This window comes from Sapajus apella, unplaced genomic scaffold (genome assembly GCF_009761245.1).
Source record: "Sapajus apella isolate SASKATOON/1434 unplaced genomic scaffold, GSC_monkey_1.0 scaffold153, whole genome shotgun sequence".
NCBI classification, from domain to species: Eukaryota; Metazoa; Chordata; class Mammalia; order Primates; family Cebidae; genus Sapajus; species Sapajus apella.
Genome location: NW_022437093.1, coordinates 17,603 through 40,997, shown reverse-complemented (window position 1 = coordinate 40,997; position 23,395 = coordinate 17,603). Strand labels below are relative to the sequence as shown.

Here is a 23,395-nt window from a genome sequence, read left to right as displayed (position 1 = left end):
AGACTCAACTGAGAGCCGGGAGCGCTGGCTCACGCCTGTAATCCCAACACTTTGGGAGGCGGAGGCGGATAACCTGAGGTCAGAAGTCCGAGACCAGCCCGACCAACATGGGGAAACCCTGTCTCTACGAAAAATACAAAATTAGCCGGGCGTGGTGGCGGGCACCTGTAATCCCAGGTACTTAGGAGGCTGAAGCAGGAGAATCGCTTGAACCCGGGAGGTGGAGGTTGCGGTGAGCCGAGATCACGCCATTGCACACTCCAGCCTGGGCGACAAGAGCAAAATTCTGTCTCCAAAAAAAAAAAAAAAAAAAAAAGACTCAGCTGCTCTCTGGGACAGAACAGCAGCCAACTCGACTTCCTGTAAAAGCTCATCCTGGTGGCTCAGAATTGCCAAGGGACCTAGGCGACTCCAGACTTGACCCAGCTGGTGAACGGTCGACTTGGCCAAGACTGAGTTCTTATCGCACATTTTTAACGTGGCTCTGCCTCACTTTAAAGAAGCCTGGTACTTTACTCCCCAGAAAATGCTTCTAGTCAAAAGAAATTTGGCTTATGAGAAATCTCCCTGCTGTTTTAAAAAAAGAGGTCTTTCTCCAGTATTTATAGCACTTAATTTTCAAAAATGCAGTATCTTTTCAGATACACTGTCCGGTATCAAAGTATTCAAAAATGCTTCAGCTGTGCCAGGGAGCCTACCGTCTGATGGTCTGGGTCTCCTTGCCGTGATACAGACCAGTGCTGCTTAAACTTTAATAAGCACATAAAAAACACCTGAGGCTCTTACTAAACATGCAGATTATGATTCTTGAGGTCTGGGGCAGGGCCCAGGACTCTGCATTTCTAGCAGGCTGCCAGCTGTTCTGTTGCTTCTCGGACCACACTGTCAAGAAGCTCGGATCAAAATTTTTTTTTTTTTTACTATAATTGCTTTATTTTTTTCAGCCCCAACCAAATAATGCTTCCTTCCTTGCATCATAGCACCTCAGATCCTTTTTATAGTATAGTTCTCCATCCAGCGCTTTTTTGAAAATTACTTCTCATCTGTACATCCTTATATCTTGTCTCTAATGTGTAACCCTGTCTCTACTAAAAGTACAAAAATGTGCTAGGCGTGTAATTCCAGCTACATTGGAGGCTGAGGCACGAGAATCACTTGAATCTGAGAGGCAGAGATTACAACCAGCAGAGATCGCACCACTGTACTCCAGCCTGGGTGACGGAGTGAGACAGTCTCAATAAAGCAGCTCGAACAGTTAAATATAACTCAGTTCCTGTTAATCCCTTGTTTAAAACCCTCCCCAGCTCCCCATTGCTCTTAGATTGAATGTCACACTCCCTCCTGTGACATTTAAGGCTCTGCAGGACCTGGCCCCTGCTTACCTCCTTGGGTTCATTTTAAATCACTGCCTCTGGCTCTCTAAGCATCAGCTCAGATGGTCTCCTTGCAGTTTTCCAAACTGCCAAGCCCCTTCCCACCTCAAAGCCTCTCTGTTCTCTCATACCCTTACATCCCATCAAGTGATTATCACAGTACATCATTACTTACTTAGGTGTGTACTGATTTACTGTCTGATGTGGCTCACCCACTAAAATATAAACTCTACAAAGGCAGGATCTTTTTCTCTCTCAATTTATCTTTTTATTTTAAGATTTTTTTTTTTTTTTTTTTAGGGTTTTGCTAGGTTGCCCAGGCTGGTCTTAAACTCTTGGGCTCAAGTGATACTTCCAGAATAGCTGAGTAGGCATGTACCACATCTGGCTACTTTTTAAAATTGAGGTGAGATTTATATAACAAAATTAACTACTTGAAATTGCACAATTCAGTGGTATATATTACATTCACAATGTTGTACAACCACCATCTCTAGTTCCAAAACACTTTCATGACCCCAGAAGAAAACTCCATCCTCGGCTCGGCATGGTGGCTCATGCCTGTAATCCAGCACTTTGGGAGGCCAAGGCGAGCAGATCACCTGAGATCGGAAGTTTGAGACCAGCCTGACCAATGTGGAGAAACCCTGTCTCTACTAAAAATACAAAATTTGCTGGGCATGGTGGTGCATGCCCATAATCCCAGCTACTTGGGAGGCTGAGGCAGGAGAATGGCTTGAACCGGGGAGGTGGAGGTGCAGTGAGCTGAGATCACACCATTGCACTCCAGCCTGGGCAACAAGAGCGAAACTCTTTCTCCAAAAAAAACCTTCATCCTCATTAAGCAGTTGCTCTTCATTCCTTCCTCTTCCCAACCTCTGGCACTCACCAATCTGGGTTCTGTCTCTAGATTTACCTATTCTGGATACTTCATATAAATAGAATCATAATAGGTGAGTGTTAGGCATGGCTTCTTTCACTTCCTGTAATGTTTCTGAGGTTCATTTTATAGCATGTATCAGTACTTCATTTTTTCTTATGACTGAATAATATTCCATTGCATGTATATAACACAATGTATTCATTTATCTTTTTTTTTTTTTTTTGAGACGGAGTCTTGCTTTGTCACCAGGCTGGAGTGCAGTGGTATAATCTTGGCTCACTGCAACCTCCACCTCCTGGGTTCAAGCGATTCTTCCGTCTCAGCCTCCCGAGTAGCTGGGACTACAGGCACGTGCCACCACACCCGGCTAATTTTTGTATTTTTAGTAGAGATGGGGTTTCATCATGGCGAGGATGGTCTCGACCTCTTGACCTCGTGATCCTCCCACCTCGGCCTCCCAAAGTGCTGGGATTACAGGCATGAGCCACCACGCCCGGCCCTCGTTTATCTTTTTTTTAATTATTATTATTTATTTATTTGTTTTGAGATGGAGTCTCACTCTGTCACTCAGGCTGGAGTGCAGTGGCATGATCTGGGCTCACTGCAACCTCTGCCTCCCAGGTTCAAGCGATTCTCCTGCCTCAGCTTCCCGAGTAGCTGGGATTACAGGCATGTGCCAACATGCCTGGCTAATTATGTATTTTTAGTAGAGATGGGGTTTCTCCATGTTGGTCAGGTTGGTTTTGAACTCCGAACCTCAGGTGATCTGCCCTAGCACTCTGGGAGACCAAGGCAGGAGGATCACTTGAGCTAAGGAGTTTGAGACCAGCCTGGGCAATATAGTGAGATGCTGTCTTTTTTTTTTTTTTTTTTTTTTTTTTTTGAGATGGAGTCTCACTCTGTCACCCAGGCTGCAGTGCAGTGGAACAATCTGGGCTCACTGCAACCTTCACCTCCTGGGTTCAAGCAATTCTCCTGTCTCAGCCTCCCGAGTAGCTGGGACTATAGACACACAGCACCACACTTGGCTAATTTTGTATTTTTAGAAGAGACGGGGTTTCACCATATTGGTCAGGCTGGTCTCAAACTCCAGACCTCAGGTGATCCACCCACCTTGGCCTCCCAAGGTGCTGGGATTACAGGCATGAGCCACTACTCCTGGCCTGCTGTCTTAAATATATATATGTCTTATTTTATATATGTCTTATATATTTTATATGTCTTATTTGTAAATAAATAAATAAAGTGACTCATGCCTGTAATCCCAGCACTTTGGGAGGCCAAGGTGGGAGGATCACCTGAGGTCGGGAGTTCGAGACCAGCCTGACGAATATGGTGAAACCCCATCTCTTCTAAAAATATAAAAATTAGCCAGGTGTGGTGGCTTGTGCCTATAGTCCCAGCTACTAGGGAGGCTGAAAGAGGAGAATTGCTTGAATCTGGGAGGTGGAGGTTGCTGTGAGCCCAAATCGTGCCACTGCACTCCAGCCTGGGTGACAGAGTGAAATTCCATCTCAAACAAACAAAAAAAGAGGGTATCTTACTATGTTGCTCAGGCTGGTCTCAAATTCCTTAGCTCAAGTGACCCTCCTGTCTTGGTCTCCCTGAGTGCTAGGATAAAGGCATGAGCTACCATGCCCAGCCCTGTCCATTTATCTATTGATGAGCAGTAGGGCTCCTTCCACTTCTTGGCTATTCCAAGTAGTGCTGCTATGAATATATATTTGTATTTGAGTACCTGATTTTAATTATTTGGGGTATATACTGTATCTCTCTTGATCCCTGTTATAACTTAACAAATATGTGTGAACAATCTTTGAGTGCAGTGGGAGAGAATGATAAACAATAATATAATATCAATTAATATCAGATATATCAGATAATATCAACAATGAGTTAACGTGTTATGATAAAATATCCTCAAGGTGTCAGGGAACAAATAGAGATATCTGAGGCATGGTAGGGATAAAGGAAGATTTCCTACACAGTAAGGGGAGAATAGGTAACATTTACTGAGTATTTGCTATGTGTATTAGCTCATTTAATCCTCACAACACATATGAGGTAGGTACCATATATAAAGTCGACACTGTTTTTACCTTTTTTTTTTTTTTTAAGAGATGGGGTCTCTGTTGTTCAGGCTAGAGTGCAGTGGCATGATCATAGCTTGACTGATGGAGCTTCAAACTCCTTGGCTCAAGCAATCCTCCATCCTCAGCCTCCCAAGTACCTGGGACTATAGGCACTAGCCTCCATGCCTGGCTCTACCTCTGTTTTAGAAATCAAGACACGGAGAAGCAGTCACTTGCCCACCCTCACTGTGGTGGTACTAGGATTCTAACTGTTTCTCATCTGGCTCTAGAATCCACAGTCTAGGGACTAACCATTACTTACCACCGGTTTTTGGTAGTTGTGTGTCTGGTCTGTTATTACTTGCAAAGAAATTGGTGGTCCCAACTACTTGGGAGGCTGAGGCAGGAGGATCACTTCAGTCCAGGAGTTTGAGGCTGCAGTGAGCTCTGATCACTGTACTCCAGCCAGGGTTACAGAGTAAGACCTTGTCTCTGGAAAAAAAGATGAAAACAAAAAACTGAAATGCCGGTGTCATAGAGACTCAGAGAAAAACAAGTTGATTAATAGGGCCTGCTTAATCAGAACAGTTTCCTAGAGCACTCCGAAGTGGAGGCAACATTCCCCTGCCTTTGTTCCCTGTGCTTGGATGTCTTTTTCTCCTCCTCCCTTGGTATTTATTCTGCTCAGTGCCCACTTTTCAGGGACTTCATTCAACAATTTTTATTGAGTCCTTCTATGGTCCCAGGCTTCCAGTTTAGAGGGACTTTCCTATAACTGCTAGACCCTGTTGTATCTACAGATGCTCAAAGACACTAAATGGAACTAAAAAGTATTTAACAAACTAATAATATTTAATACAACCAGAGCCAATGGGACAATTCCCAGCACAGACTCTGGGAATTGTGGTTCCTTGCTCAGCTAGCCAAGGGAGCACCCACCAAGTAGCTTGGAGGAAGGCCCTTGGAGCAAGTTGGCTCAATGCTTCCCCTAGAGCAGGCCAGCAAAGGATCATTCCTCAGTACGGATGTCCATCAGGGGGTTGGAATTTCCTGAGAAGCATTGTGAGTAGTCTGGTCATGTTGGGAAATGTTTACCAAGATGGCAGCACTGCTGGGGCTGTACCAGAGCCTGTCCCAGCGGGAGCACCCCGGCAGCTGAAGTGTCTGTCTCCCACATGGATGCTGAGTAGGGAGAGGAAGGGACAGTTAGGGCAGCAGGCTTGGGTGTGAAGGTAATGTAGCAGGTGCTGTACTCAGCATTTGAGAAGTATTTATTGAGCAACTTCTATGTGCCAGTCCCTGATATATGCTGGTAAAGAAGATAAATGAATAAATAGATCATTTCCCCACATGACAACTGCTAAGATAAGGTATTCACAGGGTACCATGGGGAAACATGAGGACTTTAATGAGGGAAAGGGATTAATAAAGACTTCTTGGAGGAGGTAACAGATGAGTTAGGCAAAGAAGACAGAGTAAGAGTCAAAGGCATAAAGCTGCACAGGATGAGGAGAATCAGAATCTGTGTTGCCAGATCACTGAATGTAAGAGACAGCTCCTCTTCTATGAGCACATTGTGGTCAGTTCTCCACACACAAACTGTTACAGTCAGCACAGTCTAGCAGGTAAAAAGCTTGATGAGTAGAGACTTGCAATGGTGGGAGCAGATACCAGCATGTAAGTGGGCTTTGGGCCGGGCACGGTGGCTTACACCTGTAATCCCAGCACTTTGGGAGGCTGAGGCAGGCAGCTCCCCGATCACGAGGTCAGGAGATGGAGACCATCCTGGCTGACACGGTGAAACCCCATCTCTACTAAAAATACAAAAAATTAGCTGGGCGTGGTGGTGGGTGCCTGTAGTCCCAGCTACTTAGAAGGCTGAGGCAGGAGAATCACTTGAACCAGGGAGAACCAGGGAGGCGGAGGCTGCAGTGTGCTGAGATCGCACCACTGTATTCCAGCCTGGGCAACAGAGAGAGACTCTGTTTAAAAAAAAAAAGTACAAAATTAGCCAGGCATGGAGATGGAGGCATGCGCCTGTAGTCCCAGCTACTTGGGAGGCTGAGGCCAGAGAATTGCTTGAACCCGGGAAGCAGAGGTTGCAGTCAGCCGAGATCGCGCCATTGCGCTCCAGCCTGGGCAACAGAGAGAGACTCCATCTTGAAAAAAAAAAAAAAAAAAGAAAAGAAGAAGTAGGCTTTAGCCCTGGGAGCACCGCTGCCTAGCTCAGAACATCATGAAAAACCACAGCGGTTTCATTTGCTTCCAGTGCTGCTGTGACAAGGAACTGGCAAGGAAAACCCCAGAAATTTGGAAAGGCTCCACTGGAAAATAAATTTGACAGATGGTGTTTATCACTTTGCTTTGGTTCTTCCATCACAGTGAATGCCAGATGTTTTCTTCTGATTTACAAGGTTGTGTTTTACATGTGAATGGCTCCTTTGCCCAAAGATCATGAAATGTTGTGATACACAGCTAAGTGGCAGCACATGGGCAAGTGAGTCCTGTGCCAGGTCAGCAAAGGGTGATTTGCTCCTGTGTGAATCCAAGGTTTAGTGTTACATTTCTAGTGTTTTCTTTAAGTTGTGTAACACCATCAGTGTCCTACAGTAAAGGATTGGCTGGATAATCCACATGAGACAATGTTATGCAGCCATTAAAAAGGATGCTGTAAAAGGCAAAATTATAGACATGGTAGGAAGATTAGTGGTTGCCAGGGATTAGGGTATGGGGGTGATTAGGTGAAGTACACGGCATTTTTAGGGCAGTGAACCTATTCTGTATGATACAGTAACAGTGACTACATGACATTATATGTGAAAACCAATAGAACTGTATAACACAGTGAGCTTTAATGTATATAGACTTTAGCTAACAATAGTACATCAATACTGGTTCATTAATTGTAGCCAGTGTACCGCACTAATGGAAGGTATTAATAATAGGGGAAACTAGGAAAGGGAAATATAGAACTCTGTACTATCTGCTCAATTTTTTTCTGTAAATCTAAAACTGTTCTAAAAAATAAAGTATAAAAAAATAAAAAAAAAGAAGTAGTGGGCTTCAAGGCTACAGCCAGCCCAGGTGACACTCCTGGAATCTCTGGAACCAAGGGTGGGGGCATGATTCTACCATTTTTTCTCTTGTTTTCTTCCTACGCCAGGAAGAGGGTTATGACACTAGTAGCTCTGGGTGGCACTGCAGTCTAACAAGTCTTTTCCTGCTTACTTCTCAGACCCTTGCAGATGTGACCTCCTGGCTTTTCAATTTGGACCCAGAGCTACTAGTAGAATTAAAAAAACACTCTGGGCTGGGCGCAGTGGCTCATGCCTGTAATCCCACCACTTTGGGAGGCCGAGATGGGCAGATCACCTGAGGTCGGGAGTTCGATACTAGCCTGACCAACATGAAGAAACCCTGTCTCTACTAAAAATACAAAATTAGCCAGGTGTGGTGGCGCATGCCTATAATCCCAGCTACTCTGGAGACTGAGGCAGGAGAATCACTTGAACCTGGGAGGCGGAGGTTGCAGTAAGCTGAGATCACACCATTGCACTTCAGCCTGGGCAACAAGAGCGAAACTCTGTCTCAAAAAACAATAAAAAAAAAGTCTGGGCCATGGGTGGCTCACACCTGTAATTCCAGTATTCTAGGAGGCTGTGGCGGGAAGATCCATTGAGCCCAGAAGTTTGAGACCAGCCTGGGCAATATAAGGAAATCCTGTCTCTACTGAAAAATTTAACAAAAAACCAGACTACTACCATAGAAGAACACTAAGGGAAGGACCTCTATTCGGATCTCTGACTTATTCTGACTCCTCGTTTGGTCCCTAAATGTCCTTGTCTTGGGGGTTTCTATATTTAAATCTTTTCTCTATACTTGACCTACCTAGATATATTCATCTACTACCAATCATTCAATTACTGTCTATTTTCTCATGACCCTAAATCTCCAACTCCAATCCCACCTCTCTATGGAGCTTCAGATCCATATTTCCAACTCCCTGCTGGATATTCCATTAGCCACTTAAACCTATTTGTTCCAAATCAATGTCTCATTGTCCTCTCAGTCTGCCTCTCCTCCCATACCTATCTTGGGTAAGGGTATGAGGACATGGCAAAGGGCCAGCCCTGCCCTGCTGAGACATTCAAACTGGTCTTGCTGGCAAGTGAAAGCTGATGAAGATGGAGTAACACAACCAGATGCCCAGGGCACCGACAGCCAAAAGCAAAGAGGAGAGTAGAGAAAGCCTTAACGATTTTATTTTACTATCTTTTTTTGAGACAGTCTTGCTCCATTGTCCAGGTTGGAGTGCATGCCCCCATGTCCAGATAATTTTTGTGTTTTTTTGTAGAGTTGGGGTTTCAATCCTTAATGATTTTAATTCTGCTCTCACTTGGGAATCACCATTCACTCTCCTGCTACCCCCATTCTATTTTGTTTTTGAGACAGAGTCTCGCTCTGTTGCCCAGGCTGGAGTGCAGTGGAGCGATCTTGGCTCACTGCAACCTCCACCTCCCTGGTTCAAATGATTCTCCTGCCTCAGCCTCCTGAGTAGCTGGGATTACAGGGTGAGTTACTATGCATTCTTAGTCGAGGCGGGGTTTCAGCATGCTGGCTAGGCTGGTTTCGAACTCCTGACCGTGTGATCTGCCCACCTCGGCCTCCCAAAGTGCTGGGATTACAGGCCTGAGTCACCGCACCTGGTCACTAACCCCCACTCTTAGTCATCAAGTTTTACCTCCCAGATCTCTCTTGGATCCAGCCCACCCACCCGAGATCAGGTCCTTAGCAGCTCTTCCCTAACCCAGTGGCCTCTCTGCTGACGGACTATCCTACTGCATGCCCCCTGCCAGTTTTATCTCAAGACAGCAAATCCGGTCACATCTCTTCATTTACCTACATCTGTGCGCCCTCCAATACCTTCAGTGGGTTTTCAACTGTGGGCTGGCTGGGCATGGTGGCTCACACCTGTAATCCCAGCACTTTGGAAGGTCAAGGCAGATGGATCACCTGAGGTCAGGAGTTTGAGACCAGACTGGCCAAGATGGTGAAACCCCGTCTCTACAAAAAAATACAAACATTAGCCAGGCGTGGAGGCACATGCCTGTTGTCCCAGCTACTTGGGAGGCTGAGGGAGGAGAATCGCTTGAATCCAGAAGGTGGAGGTTGCAGTGAGCTGAGACCCCCCCACTGCACTCTAGCCCGGGTGACAGGGCTAGACTCCATCTCAAAAAACAAACAAGAAAAACTGTGGGCCTTTGGGTTTCTTGGAAACACAGGAGCTGTCGTGGAGAGCTGAGAGTAAGGTGGGAGTGCAGAATGAGGAGTTCTTCTCTTGCCCATACCCACCACTGCCCCTCAACCAAGCAGCTCTACTTTTGTTGTTTTATATGTGGAGTGACCATGCGGAATTTCTTTTGAAAAAGTGTTCCAGAACTCTAACGTGTTGAAAAGCCAAAGGCTTACCGGAGAGTCTGTGCTAAACCTCTTAGCATGGCCTAATTCCTATCTGTCCTCACCTTGCCTCTCCAGCCTTCTTCCTCTCAACAGCCCAAAATTGTTTTATTAATAAAACAACATGGTGAAACCCCATCTCTACTGAAAATACAAAAATTAGCTGGGCATGGTGGCATACGCCTGTAGTCCCAGCTACTCGGGAGGCTAAGACAGAAGAATTGCTTGAACCTGAGAGGCAGAGGTTGCAGTGAGCAGAGATTGAGCCACTGCACTCCAGCCTGGCACCTGGTGACAGAGCAAGACTCTGTCTCAAAAACAAAACAAAACAAAACAACAAAAAAACAAAAAACAACAATGCTTATTATCCCCAAAGATTTTCTTTTGATTCTAATTCTTGTTCTTCTTTTGAGATGTATACATTCACAGAAACAGCTCATGTATTCCACCATGAAGCCACACTGCACTCTGCCCTGAACATGCCAAATTGTGCACACTGTGGTTCCTTCGCCCATGATGTCACTGGGATGGACACTCCTTAAGGCAGGGCCTTTGTCTTATTTGCTGTTGCAACCCAACTACCTGGAAACATACCTGGTATAAAGTTAAACACAAATACGTATTTATTAAATGAATAATTGTTCTTTCCCAGTTCTCTGCCATGCAAGCGTCTCTGTTTATCCTTCAAGGCCAATTCAAATGTCACGGCCTCTGGAATTTTCCATGACAGGAATCCCCACCCTCCAACTGTCAGCATCAATTTCTTGCCCTCTTTTGTGTTTTCCCGAACACTCAGTCTAGGTTTCTGTAAGAATATTTATCATATTGTGCAGTGGCTTTTCTCTGGAACTCTGTCTCCATCCACACTCCCCTCCAGTGTGAACTCCAAGAGGACAAGGACCGTGCAGAAACAATGCCTGCTCAGGAAATAACTGATAAAAGTTAACTACACTCCCCACTCCAGAAACCCTGTTCCAAGTCAGTTCTAATTGGCAGTTAACCCATCAGGACAGAAGGTTAAAACCAGCTTAACCTTAACAGTTAACTTTGGCTACCAAATTCTTGAGCTTTATGCTCTCACTGTCTTGGACTTATTGTGACCTTCTACCTGGATTCTTTGTTTATTCCCTTAGCCCAGACTTCATCCTCACCTTGACTGATCGGGTGGCCAAGGTTGATTCATTTAGTACTCTCTCCAGATTTTAACCCTTCAACTGTCTGTTATAATTCTGGTTAAAGCTGCACTGACCCTAACTAACCATTTAGGCTCTGTAATGAACAAACGGCCCCTGAGTCAGATGCTGATAGCCCCAGGAATAAACAGCGGGTAAGGGAGAAAGTCTTGAGGGATCAGGAAGCAGCAGATTTGGGGAACCCAGAAACCACTATAGTCAAAAAGGGATGCAGGCTGGGTGCAGTGGCTCATGCCTATAATCCCACACTCTGGGAGGCCAAGGCAGGCGGATCACATGAGGTCAGGAGTTCAAGACCAGCTTGGTCAACATGGTGAAACCCTGTCTCCACTAAAAATACGAAAATTAGCTGGGTGTGGTGGCGTGCACCTGTAGTCCCAGCTACTTGGGAGGCTGAGGTGGGAGAATTGCTTGAACCTAGGAAGTGAAAGTTGCAGTGAGCCAAGATCATGCCACTGCACTCCAGACTGAGCGACAGAGCCAGACTCTGTCTCCCAAAAAATAAACAAACAAACAAAAAAAACCCAAAAAAAACAAAAACAAAAGAGAAAGAGAGAGAGAGAGAAGATAGATGCAACTTCAGAAGCAGATAGCTCTCCAGCTAGAATTTCTCCCACTTTCATCAGGTTCAACCAACTTCTATAACACAGCCCTGTAGCCATGACTGCCTGGGGCAGAGCAATTATCCATTTGAAGGAATGACTTCTCCACTTCTCCAGGAAAGCAGCCTTCACATAGAGAAATGGGTCAGCTAGAGCAAGCCCATTTTTTAAAATTTAGCTGTAATAAATATATAAAACTACCAGAACCTTTTTTTTTTTTTTTTTTTTTTTTGTGAGACAAATTAAGTGCAATGGTGCAGTCTCGGCTCACTGCAACCTCTGCTTCCCAGGTTCAAGCGATTCTCCTGCCTCAGCCTCCCAAGTAGCTGGGATTACAGGCACCTGCCACCAGGTCCGGCTAATTTTTGTATTTTTAGTAGAGCTGGTTTTGCCAAGTTGGCCAGGCTAGCAGACTCCTGACCTCAGGTGATCCACCCGCCTCGGCCTACCAAAGTGCTGGGATTACAGGCGTGAGCCACCACACCTGGTCTCAAATTACCAGAACTTAAAAAAAAAGGCTTTTACCCAGTACAGCTATTTTTAATAAAAATAGATGGAATTGGGCTGGGTGCAGGGATCATGAGGCCAGCAACTGAAGACCAGCTTGGCCAACATAGTGAAACTCTGTCTCTACTAAAAATACAAAAATTAGCTGGGCTTGGTGGCAAGCACCTATAATCCCAGCTACTTGGGAGGCTGAGGCAGGAGAATCACTTGAACCCAGGAGGTGGAGGTTGAAGCGAGCCAAGACTGCACCACTGCATTCCAGTCTGGGCAACGGGGGCGGGAGCCAGGATGCCAGGTGCAGTGGCTCAGTCTTGTAATCCCAGCACTTTGGGAGGCTGAGGCGGGTGGATCACAAGGTCAGGAGTTTGAGACCAGCCTGGCCATCTCTACTAAAAATACAAAAACTAGCCAGGCCTCGTGGCAGATGCCTGTAATCCCAGCTACTTGGGAGGCTGAGGCAGGAGAATCGCTGGAACCCAGGAAGCGGAGGTTGCAGGGAGCCAAGATCATGCCACTGCACTTCAGCCTGGGTGACAGTGAGACTCCATCTCAAAACAAACAAAACAAAACAAAAACGAAAAGTAGCCAGGGAGGCTCTTTCTGAGATTGTGAAAGGAAAACACATACTACCATTTATTGAACACCTACTTGGTGTCAAAATCAATGGTAGGCTCTGTCATGCACATAAACAAAATATCATTCCTGGCTGGGCACAGTGGCTCATGGCTGTATTCTCACTACTTTGAGAGGCCAAGCGGGTGGATCACTTGAGGTCAGGAGTTCGAGACCAGCCTGGGGCAAATGGTGAAACTTCATCTCTACTAAAAATGCCAAAAAAATTAGCTGGGTGTGGTGGTGGGCACCTGCAGTCCCAGCTACTCGGGTGGCTGAGGAAGGAGAATCGCTTGAACTCGGGAGGTGGAGGATGGAGTGAGCCGAGATGGCGGCCCTGTACTCCAGCCTGGGCGACAGAGTGAGACTATCTCAAAAACAAAAACAAAAACAAAGATGAGGACATTACTACAAGTTTCATAATTTTCCGGTAAGTCAGAAAGCTGGTAAGGTATTGAAAAGGGATTCATAGGCAGGCTTTTCTGACTCCAAAGCTTCTGATTCTGACTTTCTCCCTCAAATGATCAGTACGGAAGGAGGAAACAGGCAGTGATAGTTACCCTAGACAGCCCAGCCTTAGCCCAAGAAGCCACTTGCTCATAGTCAAAAAAGAAACATCGGTTTGATAAAAGATTCTTGCAGGGCAAGAAATAGTTCTCAGAACGTACAATAGACACTAAAATTGCCAGTAACATTAATAATTCCTCTGCCTGCCACCCCCACGTCCTGAAGAGCAAGGCCTCTCCAAGTCTGTTACCCGATGCAGAAAATGCGGTAACACCAGCCCCATGGAGTGTGCCTGTATTCGATGGTCGAAGCACTTAATTGTCTTCCTGAAAAAATAAAAATAAACGCAAATCCTCACATTCACTGCACCAAGAAACTCAGCCCGTGGCCCGCGATCAGGGCAAGGATTGAGGGAGAGCCAAAGACCCAAAAGGAAACCAGATGGGAACGGCTCAGTGCGGTGTCAGGGTGAACGCTTTGGGAACTGACCTCGAGTCTTCCCTCCAGGAAGAGGTTTGGCATGGAAGCTGAGGAAAGGGGTCCCGGGCGGAGATTCAAAGAAGGGGCGTTTCCTCGCTCACCCCATTTTTGCAACTGGACGCACAGCTCCGGGGCGGGGGGTGAGCGGAGCTCAGGCACATTGGGCGGAAAGCCAGAAAGGGACGCTGGGGGCCCAACCATGTTATTTGCAAGTGGAAAAATGGAGGACGAATATGGAAACGCGGAAGGGAGGGAAAAAAAAAAAAGGCCCGGCTCGGCCGCTCAAGCCTGTAATGCCAACACTTTGGGAGGCCGAGGCGGGCGGATCACCTGAGCTTGGGAGTTAGAGACCAGCCTGGCCAACATGGTGAAACTCCATCTCTACTCAAAATACAAAAAGTAGCCGGGCGTGTGGCGCATTCCTGTAGTCCCAGCTACTCGGGAGGCTGAGGCAGAATTGCTTGAACCCGGGGCGGGGCGGAGGTTGCAGTGAGCCGAGATCGTGCCACTGCACTCCAGCATGGCTGACTGAGCCAGGCTCCGTCTCAGACAAATAAAGGAATTTTCGCCAATTGACAATTGTCAAAATTCCGCCAAACACGTCTCCCAGACCTCCAGGGAGCGAGCTAGCTGCCCAAGGCGGGCACAAGGCTTCGCGCGCAGCTCTGAGGCGCCGGCTGGCTCACATGTCCCGGCCACACCACGAAAACAACAGCCACAGGGGAAGACAACCTCTGTTTTCCTTATACAGCCGTTATTTGCCACAACGATCCCTTTCCTTTTGTTTCCACGATGCGTTATTCGTAAGTGCTTACGTGGCACCAAACACGCGCTCTCTGCCCCACAGGATTCAGGCTTGCCAGCCCTCAATTTCCCGGCGTTCCTCTCCAGTCTTCTTAGCTTCCTGCCCGCCCTTCTCGTCTCAGCCAACCCTGCTGAGATTTCGCGTGGACGTCACGAGTTTCTAAGCAGATCAGGAAAACCCGCCGCACCCTCGCGCGCCCCCGCCTGGCGGTGCGGACCAAACGGTCTGAGCGCGTGGCTGGCGCCTGACAGCCAAGAGGGCGAGGCTGAGGAGCCGAGGCAGATGCAGCGATGAGCGGCCGGACGAGACCGAGAGGCGTGCTAACAAGCTGCCGTGGCTTGGTGAGGATTTCGGTTGTGTTTTCCTTGGCCGGCACTGGAAGCCCAGAGAAGCCGTGTGGAAGTGCCTTTTGCACGTGTTCTCCCGTGTGTTGGGGATTGTCCCCCCGGAAGAGCCTTGGTGGCCACACGGTGTCCGTGCCCCTCTCCCTGCTGGACCCGAGGCCCTTTCCCAGCAAAAGCTGGACTGGTGACCTGTATCTACGCAGGGGTCAGCAGCCCTCGCAGGAGGATTGGTACCCATATATCTAGTACGTTCGTTCGTGCATTTCCTTGTCTTTAATTCGAAGTCGTTGAACGCCTGTAACGTTCCCGGCGCTTAGGATCCATGAGTGAATAAAACGAAGGGTGCTTCCTTCCTGGGGCTTACAGTCCAGGGGAAACAGAGCCGCTGATTTCAGGCGTCATCAGCAAGTTGGGTGTTAGAGGGCGACGGCGCTGCGAAGGGAAAGCAGTAGGCAGGCAGGGAGGGCTGAGAAGATCGTGGTCAGCGTAGGCCGCATTGCAAAGAGATACTCAACTGGGCAGAGGAAAGTTTGGGGAGGAGGAAGTGAATTCCAGGCAGATGGAGGAGACAGTGCAAAGGCCCAGTGTGACTTGTATTTATAAGAAACAGCAAAGCCGGGCGCGGTGGCTCAAACCTGTAATCCCAGCACTTTGGGAGGCCAAGGCGGGTGGATCACGAGGTCAAGAGATGGAGACCATCCTGGTCAACATGGTGAAACCCCGTCTCTACTAAAAATACAAAACATTAGCTGGCATAGTGGCGCGTGCCTGTAATCCCAGCTACTCAGGAGGTTGAGGCAGGAGAATTGCCTGAACCCAGGAGGCGGAGGTTGCGGTGAGCCGAGATCGCACCATTGCACTCCAGCCTGGGTAACAAGAGCGAAACTCCGTCTCAAAAAAAAAAAAAAAAAGAAAAAGAAAAAAAAGAAACAGCAGCAGGGCATGGTGGCTCAGGCCTGTAATCCCAGCACTTTGGGAGGCCGAGGCAGGCGGATCACTTGAGGTCAAGAGTTCGACCTCAAGTCGAGACCAGCCTGGCCAACACGGTGAAATCCCATCTCTACCAAAAATACAAAAATTAACTGGGCGCGGTTGTGCGTGCCTGTAATCCCAGCTGCTTGGCAGGCTGAGGCAGGAGAATCACTTGAGTCCAAGAGGCAGAGATTGCAGTGAGCCGAGATCGGGCCACTGCATTCCAGTCTGGGCAACAAGCGAAATTCCGTCTCAAAAAAAAAAAAAAAAAGCCTAGTGTGGTGGCTCATGTCTGTAACCCCAGCACCTTGGGAGGCCGAGGTGGGTGGATCACGAGATTAAGAGATGGAGACCATCCTGGCCAACATGGTGAAACCCCATCTCTACTAAAAATACAAAAATTGGCTGGGCATGGTGGCCTGCCTGTAGTCCCAGCTACTCAGGAAACTGAGGCAGGAGACTCACTTGAACCTGGGAGGCAGAGGTTGTAGGGAGCCGAGATTGCACCACTGCACTCCAGCCTGGCGACAGAGTGAGACTCCATCTCAAAAAAAAAAAAAAAGAAAAAAGAAAAAAAAAAGAAAGGGAAAACAGTAAGAAACCCTTGAAAATGAATGGAAGATGAGAAAGAAAGGAGGAAGGAGGGAGGGAGGGAAGATAGGAAAGAAAGAAGGAAGGAAGGAAAAACAAAACCAAACAGCAAGAAATCCTTGACTATGAATGGAGGGTGAGAATCCCAAACGGATTCCAAATTTAATACACACTGCACAGCCAAAGCAATCCAACAGCATTTGTCCCTCCCCTCCCCACATTGCCTGCCCCTCTCCTGCAACAGACCCACACCGAGTGGCTCCAGTGCAGGCCAAGACTTTCAGACAGCTTAAACCTTTTTTTTTTTTTTGATACCAAGTTTCGCTCTAGAGTGCAATGGCACAACCTTGGCTCACTGCAACCTCCGCCTCCCAGGTTCAAGCAATTCACTTGCCTCAGCCTCCCAAGTAGCTTACAGGTGTGCACCACCATGCCCAACTCATTTTATAGTTTTTTAGTAGAGATGGGGTTTCGACATTTTGGCCAGGCTGGTCTTGAACTCCTAACCTCAGGTGATCCACTCACCTTGGCCTCCCAAAGTGTTGGGATTACAGACATCAGCCACCGAGCCCAGCCTAAACTCCATCTATTGGACTGAGTCAGTAGTTGTTTTGACTCATGGAAACATGTCTAGCTTCATGTTTCCATGACAGCACCCGTCTATTGACTCAGTCTAATAGATGGAGGCAAACTAGTAGAAAAGTAAGTAGAATACAACTTATACAGGAATCTTGATAATAGCCTCATCCTTTTTCATATTTCCTCCCATCTTTTTGCTGTGCATACAAGCCAAACCGAAACAAATAGACATAATACAAGAAGTTCTTTTAGTCCACCTTCACTGTGATGTTTTTCTGTAATTTTTGTAGACTAGTGAGGTTTCAGGAAAGGGACTGACTTTTAATAATATCAAAAAAATAATTTTCCTTAAACATATATATATATAATATATATAAATTTATTATATATATATAATTATATATATATATATAATATATATAAATTTATTATATATATAAAATTATATATATATTATATATATAAATATATATATAATATATATATATATATATTTGAGTATGTGACTTTCTCCAGCATTGCTGTTTTTTTTTTTCTTTTTAGCCTTTGGCCCTTCTCATAAGGATGAAAATGCGTCTGTTTGGTGTCTGGGCCCTGCTGGCCTTGATTCTTTGCCCAGGTGAGGCTATTTGGGAAAGTTTTTTTGACCAGTATGTGCCAGGACACAGGTAGCTGGTCAGTGAGGAAGGGGATGGGGCATCCTGAGTGGGATGACACTTCCGTGTTCATTCATCTGGATTGATGAGTGATTCCTATCTCTTGGATCACTAGGACACAGAATCCTTAGGTCCCTGGCTTGTAATTGGGATAACCCAAGTTAATAGACTATCAGAGAGGACTCTCCCTAGGAGATAGGCCTTCTCTACTTGGTTCCCTTCTGCCCCAGGAGTGCCCTGTGTTTCTCCTCTTGAGAACATTTTTACTTCCTTTTTGCCACCCTTTGTGTCACGATGAAGTATAATAGGCTCTTGGTAGGACAGGACCCATTGCTCAGGTACGAAAAGTGAGTTCTCCTGATGACAGGAAAGGAACAGGGGTCTTAGCAGGTAACATTGCTACAAGAGTTGTGTATTCCCAGAAGAGACTGGTATTGGGCGGTGAAGTAGATGGTAGACATGGACTAGCTAAAGGGGACCTGTAGGGAAGCCTTCAGGAATTCCTGAAGTCCCCGTGCCCCTTGCCTACATCAAGCATTTAAAATCCATCCAAGCCTGGGCGCGGTAGCTCACAACTGTAATCCCAGCAATTTGGGAGGCTGAGGTGGGCGAATCACCTGAGGTCAGGAGTCTGAGACCATCCTGGCCAACGTGGTGAAACCCCATCTCTACAAAAAATACAAAATTAGCCAGGCATGGTGGCGCATGCCTGTAATCCCAGCTACTAGGGAGGCTGAGGCGGGAGAATCACTTGAACCTGGGAGGCAGAGGTTGCAGTGAGCCCAGATCGCACCACTGCACTCCAGCCTGGGCAAAAAGAATGAAACTATCTCTAAAATAAAATAAAATAAAATAATAAATAAAATCCATCCAACATCTTCCACTGCATCAGAGATTTCCAGAACAGATGAAATTTGTAAGCATCCAAAAACATCCGTTCCGGCCAGGTGCATTGGTAGTTGACGCCTGTAATCCCAGCACTTTAGGAGCCCAAGGCAGGCAGATCACCTGAGGTCTGGAGTTCGAGACCAGCCTGACCAAATGGAGAAAACCCATCTCTACTAAAAATAAAAAATTAGCCAGGCATGGTGGCACATGCCTGCAATCCCAACTACTTGGGAGGCTGAGGCAGGAGAATCCCTTAAACCCAGGAGGCAGAGGTTGTGGTGAGCTGAGATCGCGTCATTGCACTCCAGCCTGGGCAACAAGAATGAAACTTCATCTCAGAAACAACAACAAAGACAAAAAATCCGTTCCCTTAGTGCCAAATCAAAATAGAATGGTCTCAGTTTGAGAAGAGGCGTAAAGTTCCATGGGACATGAGTGACCCTGGGAGTCACCTGCAGGCCAGTGGAGATCAGAATATAGTGTGCATAAGGGTCCCCAGGAGGCTTATTTTATACACTAGCATATTTTCAGGTCCCACCCTCACAGGTTCAAAATCATACATTCTAAGGTGGAGTTGGAATGTGCAGTTTACAAGCATTCAGGGTGATTCCGGTGAAGGCAATCCTTAGCCATAATTTGAGAGAGATACTCCTTTGAGGGATAAGTAATAAAGTTTGAATCCTGTGATGGTCCACAGCAGCCTATCCTGGGGAGCTTTCAAGAATTCTGAAGGTTTAGCAAGATAATGGTCTCCTGGGCATACTTTTTTAGCAATGCCATAATTTCCATGGTGATACTAACAGAGAATTCAAGTTCTCAAGAAAGAAGATAGGTGGAGGGAATCGTGGTGGAATCAGGGCTCTAACTTGTTAATTACAGGTCTTTTATCCTGTCTGGTCCTCTGAACCTTTTTATTCACGGCAGGTTTCCTGTTCTCTAACCTGGAACTAGATAGAATAGGCTCTGTATTCTGTTTGGGTCTTGTGGTCCTCACCAGAGTCATTGGCATATGTGGTTCCTATTTCAGGGGCCCCAGAAGAGTTGTTTCAGGTTTCTGTTTGGCCAAATCAGGCCCTGGTGGAGTTTGGACAGTCCCTAGTGGTCAACTGCAGCACTACCTGTCCAGACCCAGGACCCAGCGGAATTGAGACCTTCTTGAAGAACACTAGGGTGGGCAAAGGGCCTCAGTGGAAAGAGTTTCTTCTGGAGGATGTCACAGAGAATTCCATCCTGCAGTGCTTCTTCTCTTGTGCAGGGATTCAAAAGGACACAAGCCTTAGCATCACTGTGTATCGTGAGTAGGGCTGAGGGCTGGGGCAGGGGGGTGGAAGGAGGAATGGGGAAACATGAACATGTCTTATTTAGGGAAGGACTTGACAAATGTTTCTAATTAAGGCCCTTAATAAAGATTTCTGTTATACTACAGGGATTCTAGAGCCAATCACCTTTCCAGGCTGGAGTGCAGTGGCACCTTCTTGGCTCACTGCAACCTCCACCTCCCAAGTTCAAGCAGTTTTCTGCCTTGGCCTTCCAAGTAGCTGGGATTATAGGTACCCGCCACCATGCCTGGTTAATTTTTGTATTTTTAGTAGGGAAGGGTTTTCACTTTCTTGGCCAGGGTGGTCTTAAAAGTCCTGACCTCAGGTGATCCACCTCCTCCTGGCCTCCCAAAGTGTTGGGCTTATAGGCATGAACCACTGTGCCTGGCCATGTTTTTTTTTTGTTTTTGTTTTTGTTTTTTTTTTTGAGACGGAGTCTTGCTCTGTTGCCCAGACCGGAGTGCAGTGGTATGATCTCGGCTCACTGTAACCTCTGCCTCCTGGGTTCAAGTGATTCTCTTACCTCAGCCTCCCGAGTAGCTGGGATTACAGGTGCATACCACTAGACCCAGCTAATTTTTATATTTTTAGTAGAGACAGGGCCTTACCATGTTGATCAGGCTGATCTCAAACGCCTGACCTCAAGTGGTTCACTTTCCTTGGCCTCCCAAAGTACTGGGATTACAGGCATGAGCTACCTTGCCCGGCCTGCTAGAGTATAGATTTTAGGTGATACTAAGGAGACCCCAGAAGCTGCTCTTGCCTCTGAAGCCCCTCTGGCAAGAGATCAGTGCTTTCCAGAATGGCAGCAGTCAAAGCAAGGGACCCTCCCTCAACAGTCCCTCTTCTTGGCTATGGCCCTAGCCACTTTTGATGAGCAGAGGAAGGGCCGAAAGACTAACTCATCCCATCTAGGGCAGGGATGGCAGAAAGCTGACGTTGCTGACCAGATAGTTTAAGGGTGGCAGTCACCTTCTGTGATTTGTATCACCACATCTTCCTGTCCTATGCTATTTCTTTCTGGAGAGGTGGGTAGCACTCTCATCAAGCCCTGCCTTTGTGTCTTAAAGAGCCACCAGAGCAAGTGATTCTGGAGCTGCAGCCTGCCTGGGTGGCTGTGGATGAAGCCTTCACAGTGAGATGTCATGTGCCCAGAGTAGCACCCTTGGAGAACCTCACCCTTACCCTTCTCCAGGGTAACCAAGAACTGCATAGAAAGAAATTTATGAGCTTGGCTGTGGCCTCCAAAAGAGCTGAGGTCATCATCCATGTCAGAGCCCAAAGGGAAAATGACAGGTGCAGTTTTTCCTGCCGTGCAGACCTGGACTTGAGTTTGCAAGGTGGGAGGCTCTTTCAAGGCAGCTCACCCATCAAAATACTCCGGATCTTTGGTGAGTCAGAACTCAGGTGCAGGAGGAATCGTGGGGCTCATTTTGCTCATCCTGCCTTGGCCTTTGGGACTAAGTTCTCACGGGGTTTAGGGTGGGGGCATGAGAGTAACTGAGCTTCACCTTTGCTTGGGCTTTAAACTCACCCTGGGGAAGAAAGACCTTTTAGCCCAACTCCCTCCCTACCTTGTGGGGTCCTGCATGACGTGATTTCTCATGGCTTTTCTCCTTTCTCTCCTTGTCCTTATTTTTTTGGCAGAATTCTCTCAGAGTCCCCAGATCTGGGTCTCTTCCCTTTTGGAGGTTGGGATGGCGGAGACTGTGAGGTGTGAGGTGGCTAGAGTGTTTCCAGCTGAAGAAGTTATATTCCACATGTTCCTGGAAGACCAGGAGCTGAGCTCCTTCCTTTCCTGGGAAGGGGACATAGCACGGGCCAATGCTACCATTCGGGCCATGGAGGCTGGTGATCAGGAACTGTCCTGCTTTGCATCTCTGGGTCCAATTGAACAGAAAACAAGAAAGCTAGTGCACAGCTACAGTAAGTGACCTGCCTCTTCCTTTCTCATACGGGTTCTCTGCTGCTGAAAATACAGAGTAACAGGTTGGTAATTTGGCGGTAGATATCCCTGCTGCCCTTCACTGGGTACATTCTCAAGTGAATATGAGTCTTCATCTTTCTCTGGTAAATGCAGGCAGATTGGGGACATGTATTGCTTTAGTACTTCTTTCTAGCCTTCATCCCCAGTTTCTTTAGGCCATCCTGCTTACAGAGTGATTGTGGATGCCTGAACTACTTCTTAGGAACATTTATTTGAGGTGAGGAGGAAAGCTGTAAGATGAAAAAGACATCTTAGGTCGGGCGAGGTGGCTCACGCCCGTAATCCCAGCACTTTGGGAGGCCGAGGTGGGTGGATCATGAGGTCAGGTGTTCAAGACCAGCCTGGCCGAGATGGTGAAACCCTGTCTCTACAAAAAATACAAAAATTACCTGGGCGTGGTGGTGGGTGCCTGTAATCCCAGCTACTCGGGAGGGTGAGGCAAAGAATTGCTTGAACTCAGGAGACAGAGGTTGCGGTGAACTGAGATCATGCCACTGCACTTCAACCTGGGTGACAGAGCAAGACTCTGTCTCAAAAAAAAAGGAAAGAACATACATCTTGCAGTTCTTGCAGCAAAGCATAGCTAAAGGTGTGCATGCATAAGATAAGCTCTCGAATCCCCAAATCACCTCATTCTTACCTTCAGCTTTTACAGAAGCAGCAATGGTATCCAAAGTCTTTCCCAAGTTGCCTTCCCAAGGGATTCCACCAGCAGCAAGAATGCACAAGTGTCTGCTAGTTTTGATAAATGTGTCTGGCTCTCCTTTTCCTTTTCTTACAGGGTTCCCTCCACCAATCCTGGAGCTAAAAGAATCATACCCATTGGCAGGGACCGATATTAATGTGACCTGCTCAGGGCATGTATTAACATCACCCAGCCCTACTCTTCGGCTTCAGGGAGCCCCAGACCTCCTTGCCCCTGGGGAGCCTGCCTGGCTTCTATTTACTGCCATGGAGGAAGATGATGGCCGAAATTTCTCCTGCGAGGCCTCTTTGGAGGTGCAGGGTCAGCGGTTGATGAAAACCACTGTGATCCAGCTCCATGTCCTATGTGAGTAGAGGCCTGACCTTTCTTGTCAAAATGAGGATCATTATTTTCCCATTTCTAGAGAGCTTCTTGGCCACTGCTTCATTATTAGAGTTGTCACATTTTTCTCATTAAAAAAGACAAAGGAGAGAATAAAAGGAAAGCTCTCCTAGCTTACCTTACGCCCAGGAAAGTGAGTGGGAAACAAGATGCGGGGAAATTTGGAACATAAAGGAAAGTGGTTCAAGTGATCACGCAGCAGTGGTTGAGAGTCGATGGTCAAGGAGAACAGAGGAAGTGATAGTTGGAGTTTATGCTGAAGAGGGACATATTCAAAATTTCCATATAAAAATTTGTATTTTGACAAGTAGAGAAAATAGACTGGGCATGGTGGCTCACACCTGTAATCCTAGCACTTCGGGAGGCCGATGGCTAGAGGTCAGGAGTTTGAGACCAGCCTGACCGAAATGGTGAAACCCCATCTCTACTAAAAATACAAAAATTAGCTGGGCACGGTGGTGGGCACCTGTAATCCCAGCTA

The 23,395-nt window shown here is 47.0% G+C and overlaps 1 protein-coding gene across 2 annotated transcripts in view; it reads left to right on the top strand.

Annotated features, from left to right (window-relative positions):
- Positions 1 to 14,674: 14,674 nt before the first annotated feature.
- Positions 14,675 to 23,395, top strand: part of LOC116541630 (intercellular adhesion molecule 5) — a 10,139-nt gene continuing 1,418 nt past the window's right edge. Inside the window, exons 1-6 of one of the 2 annotated variants that reach the window (XM_032265932.1) lie at positions 14,675 to 14,832; positions 17,521 to 17,596; positions 19,549 to 19,815; positions 20,911 to 21,231; positions 21,488 to 21,766; positions 22,609 to 22,878. In XM_032265932.1, the coding sequence (XP_032121823.1) occupies positions 14,782 to 14,832; positions 17,521 to 17,596; positions 19,549 to 19,815; positions 20,911 to 21,231; positions 21,488 to 21,766; positions 22,609 to 22,878 (1,264 nt within the window). In that variant the 5' untranslated portion in view covers positions 14,675 to 14,781. The remainder of the gene's footprint in view (positions 14,833 to 17,520; positions 17,597 to 19,548; positions 19,816 to 20,910; positions 21,232 to 21,487; positions 21,767 to 22,608; positions 22,879 to 23,395) is intronic. The other variant, XM_032265933.1, reaches the window with a different exon arrangement.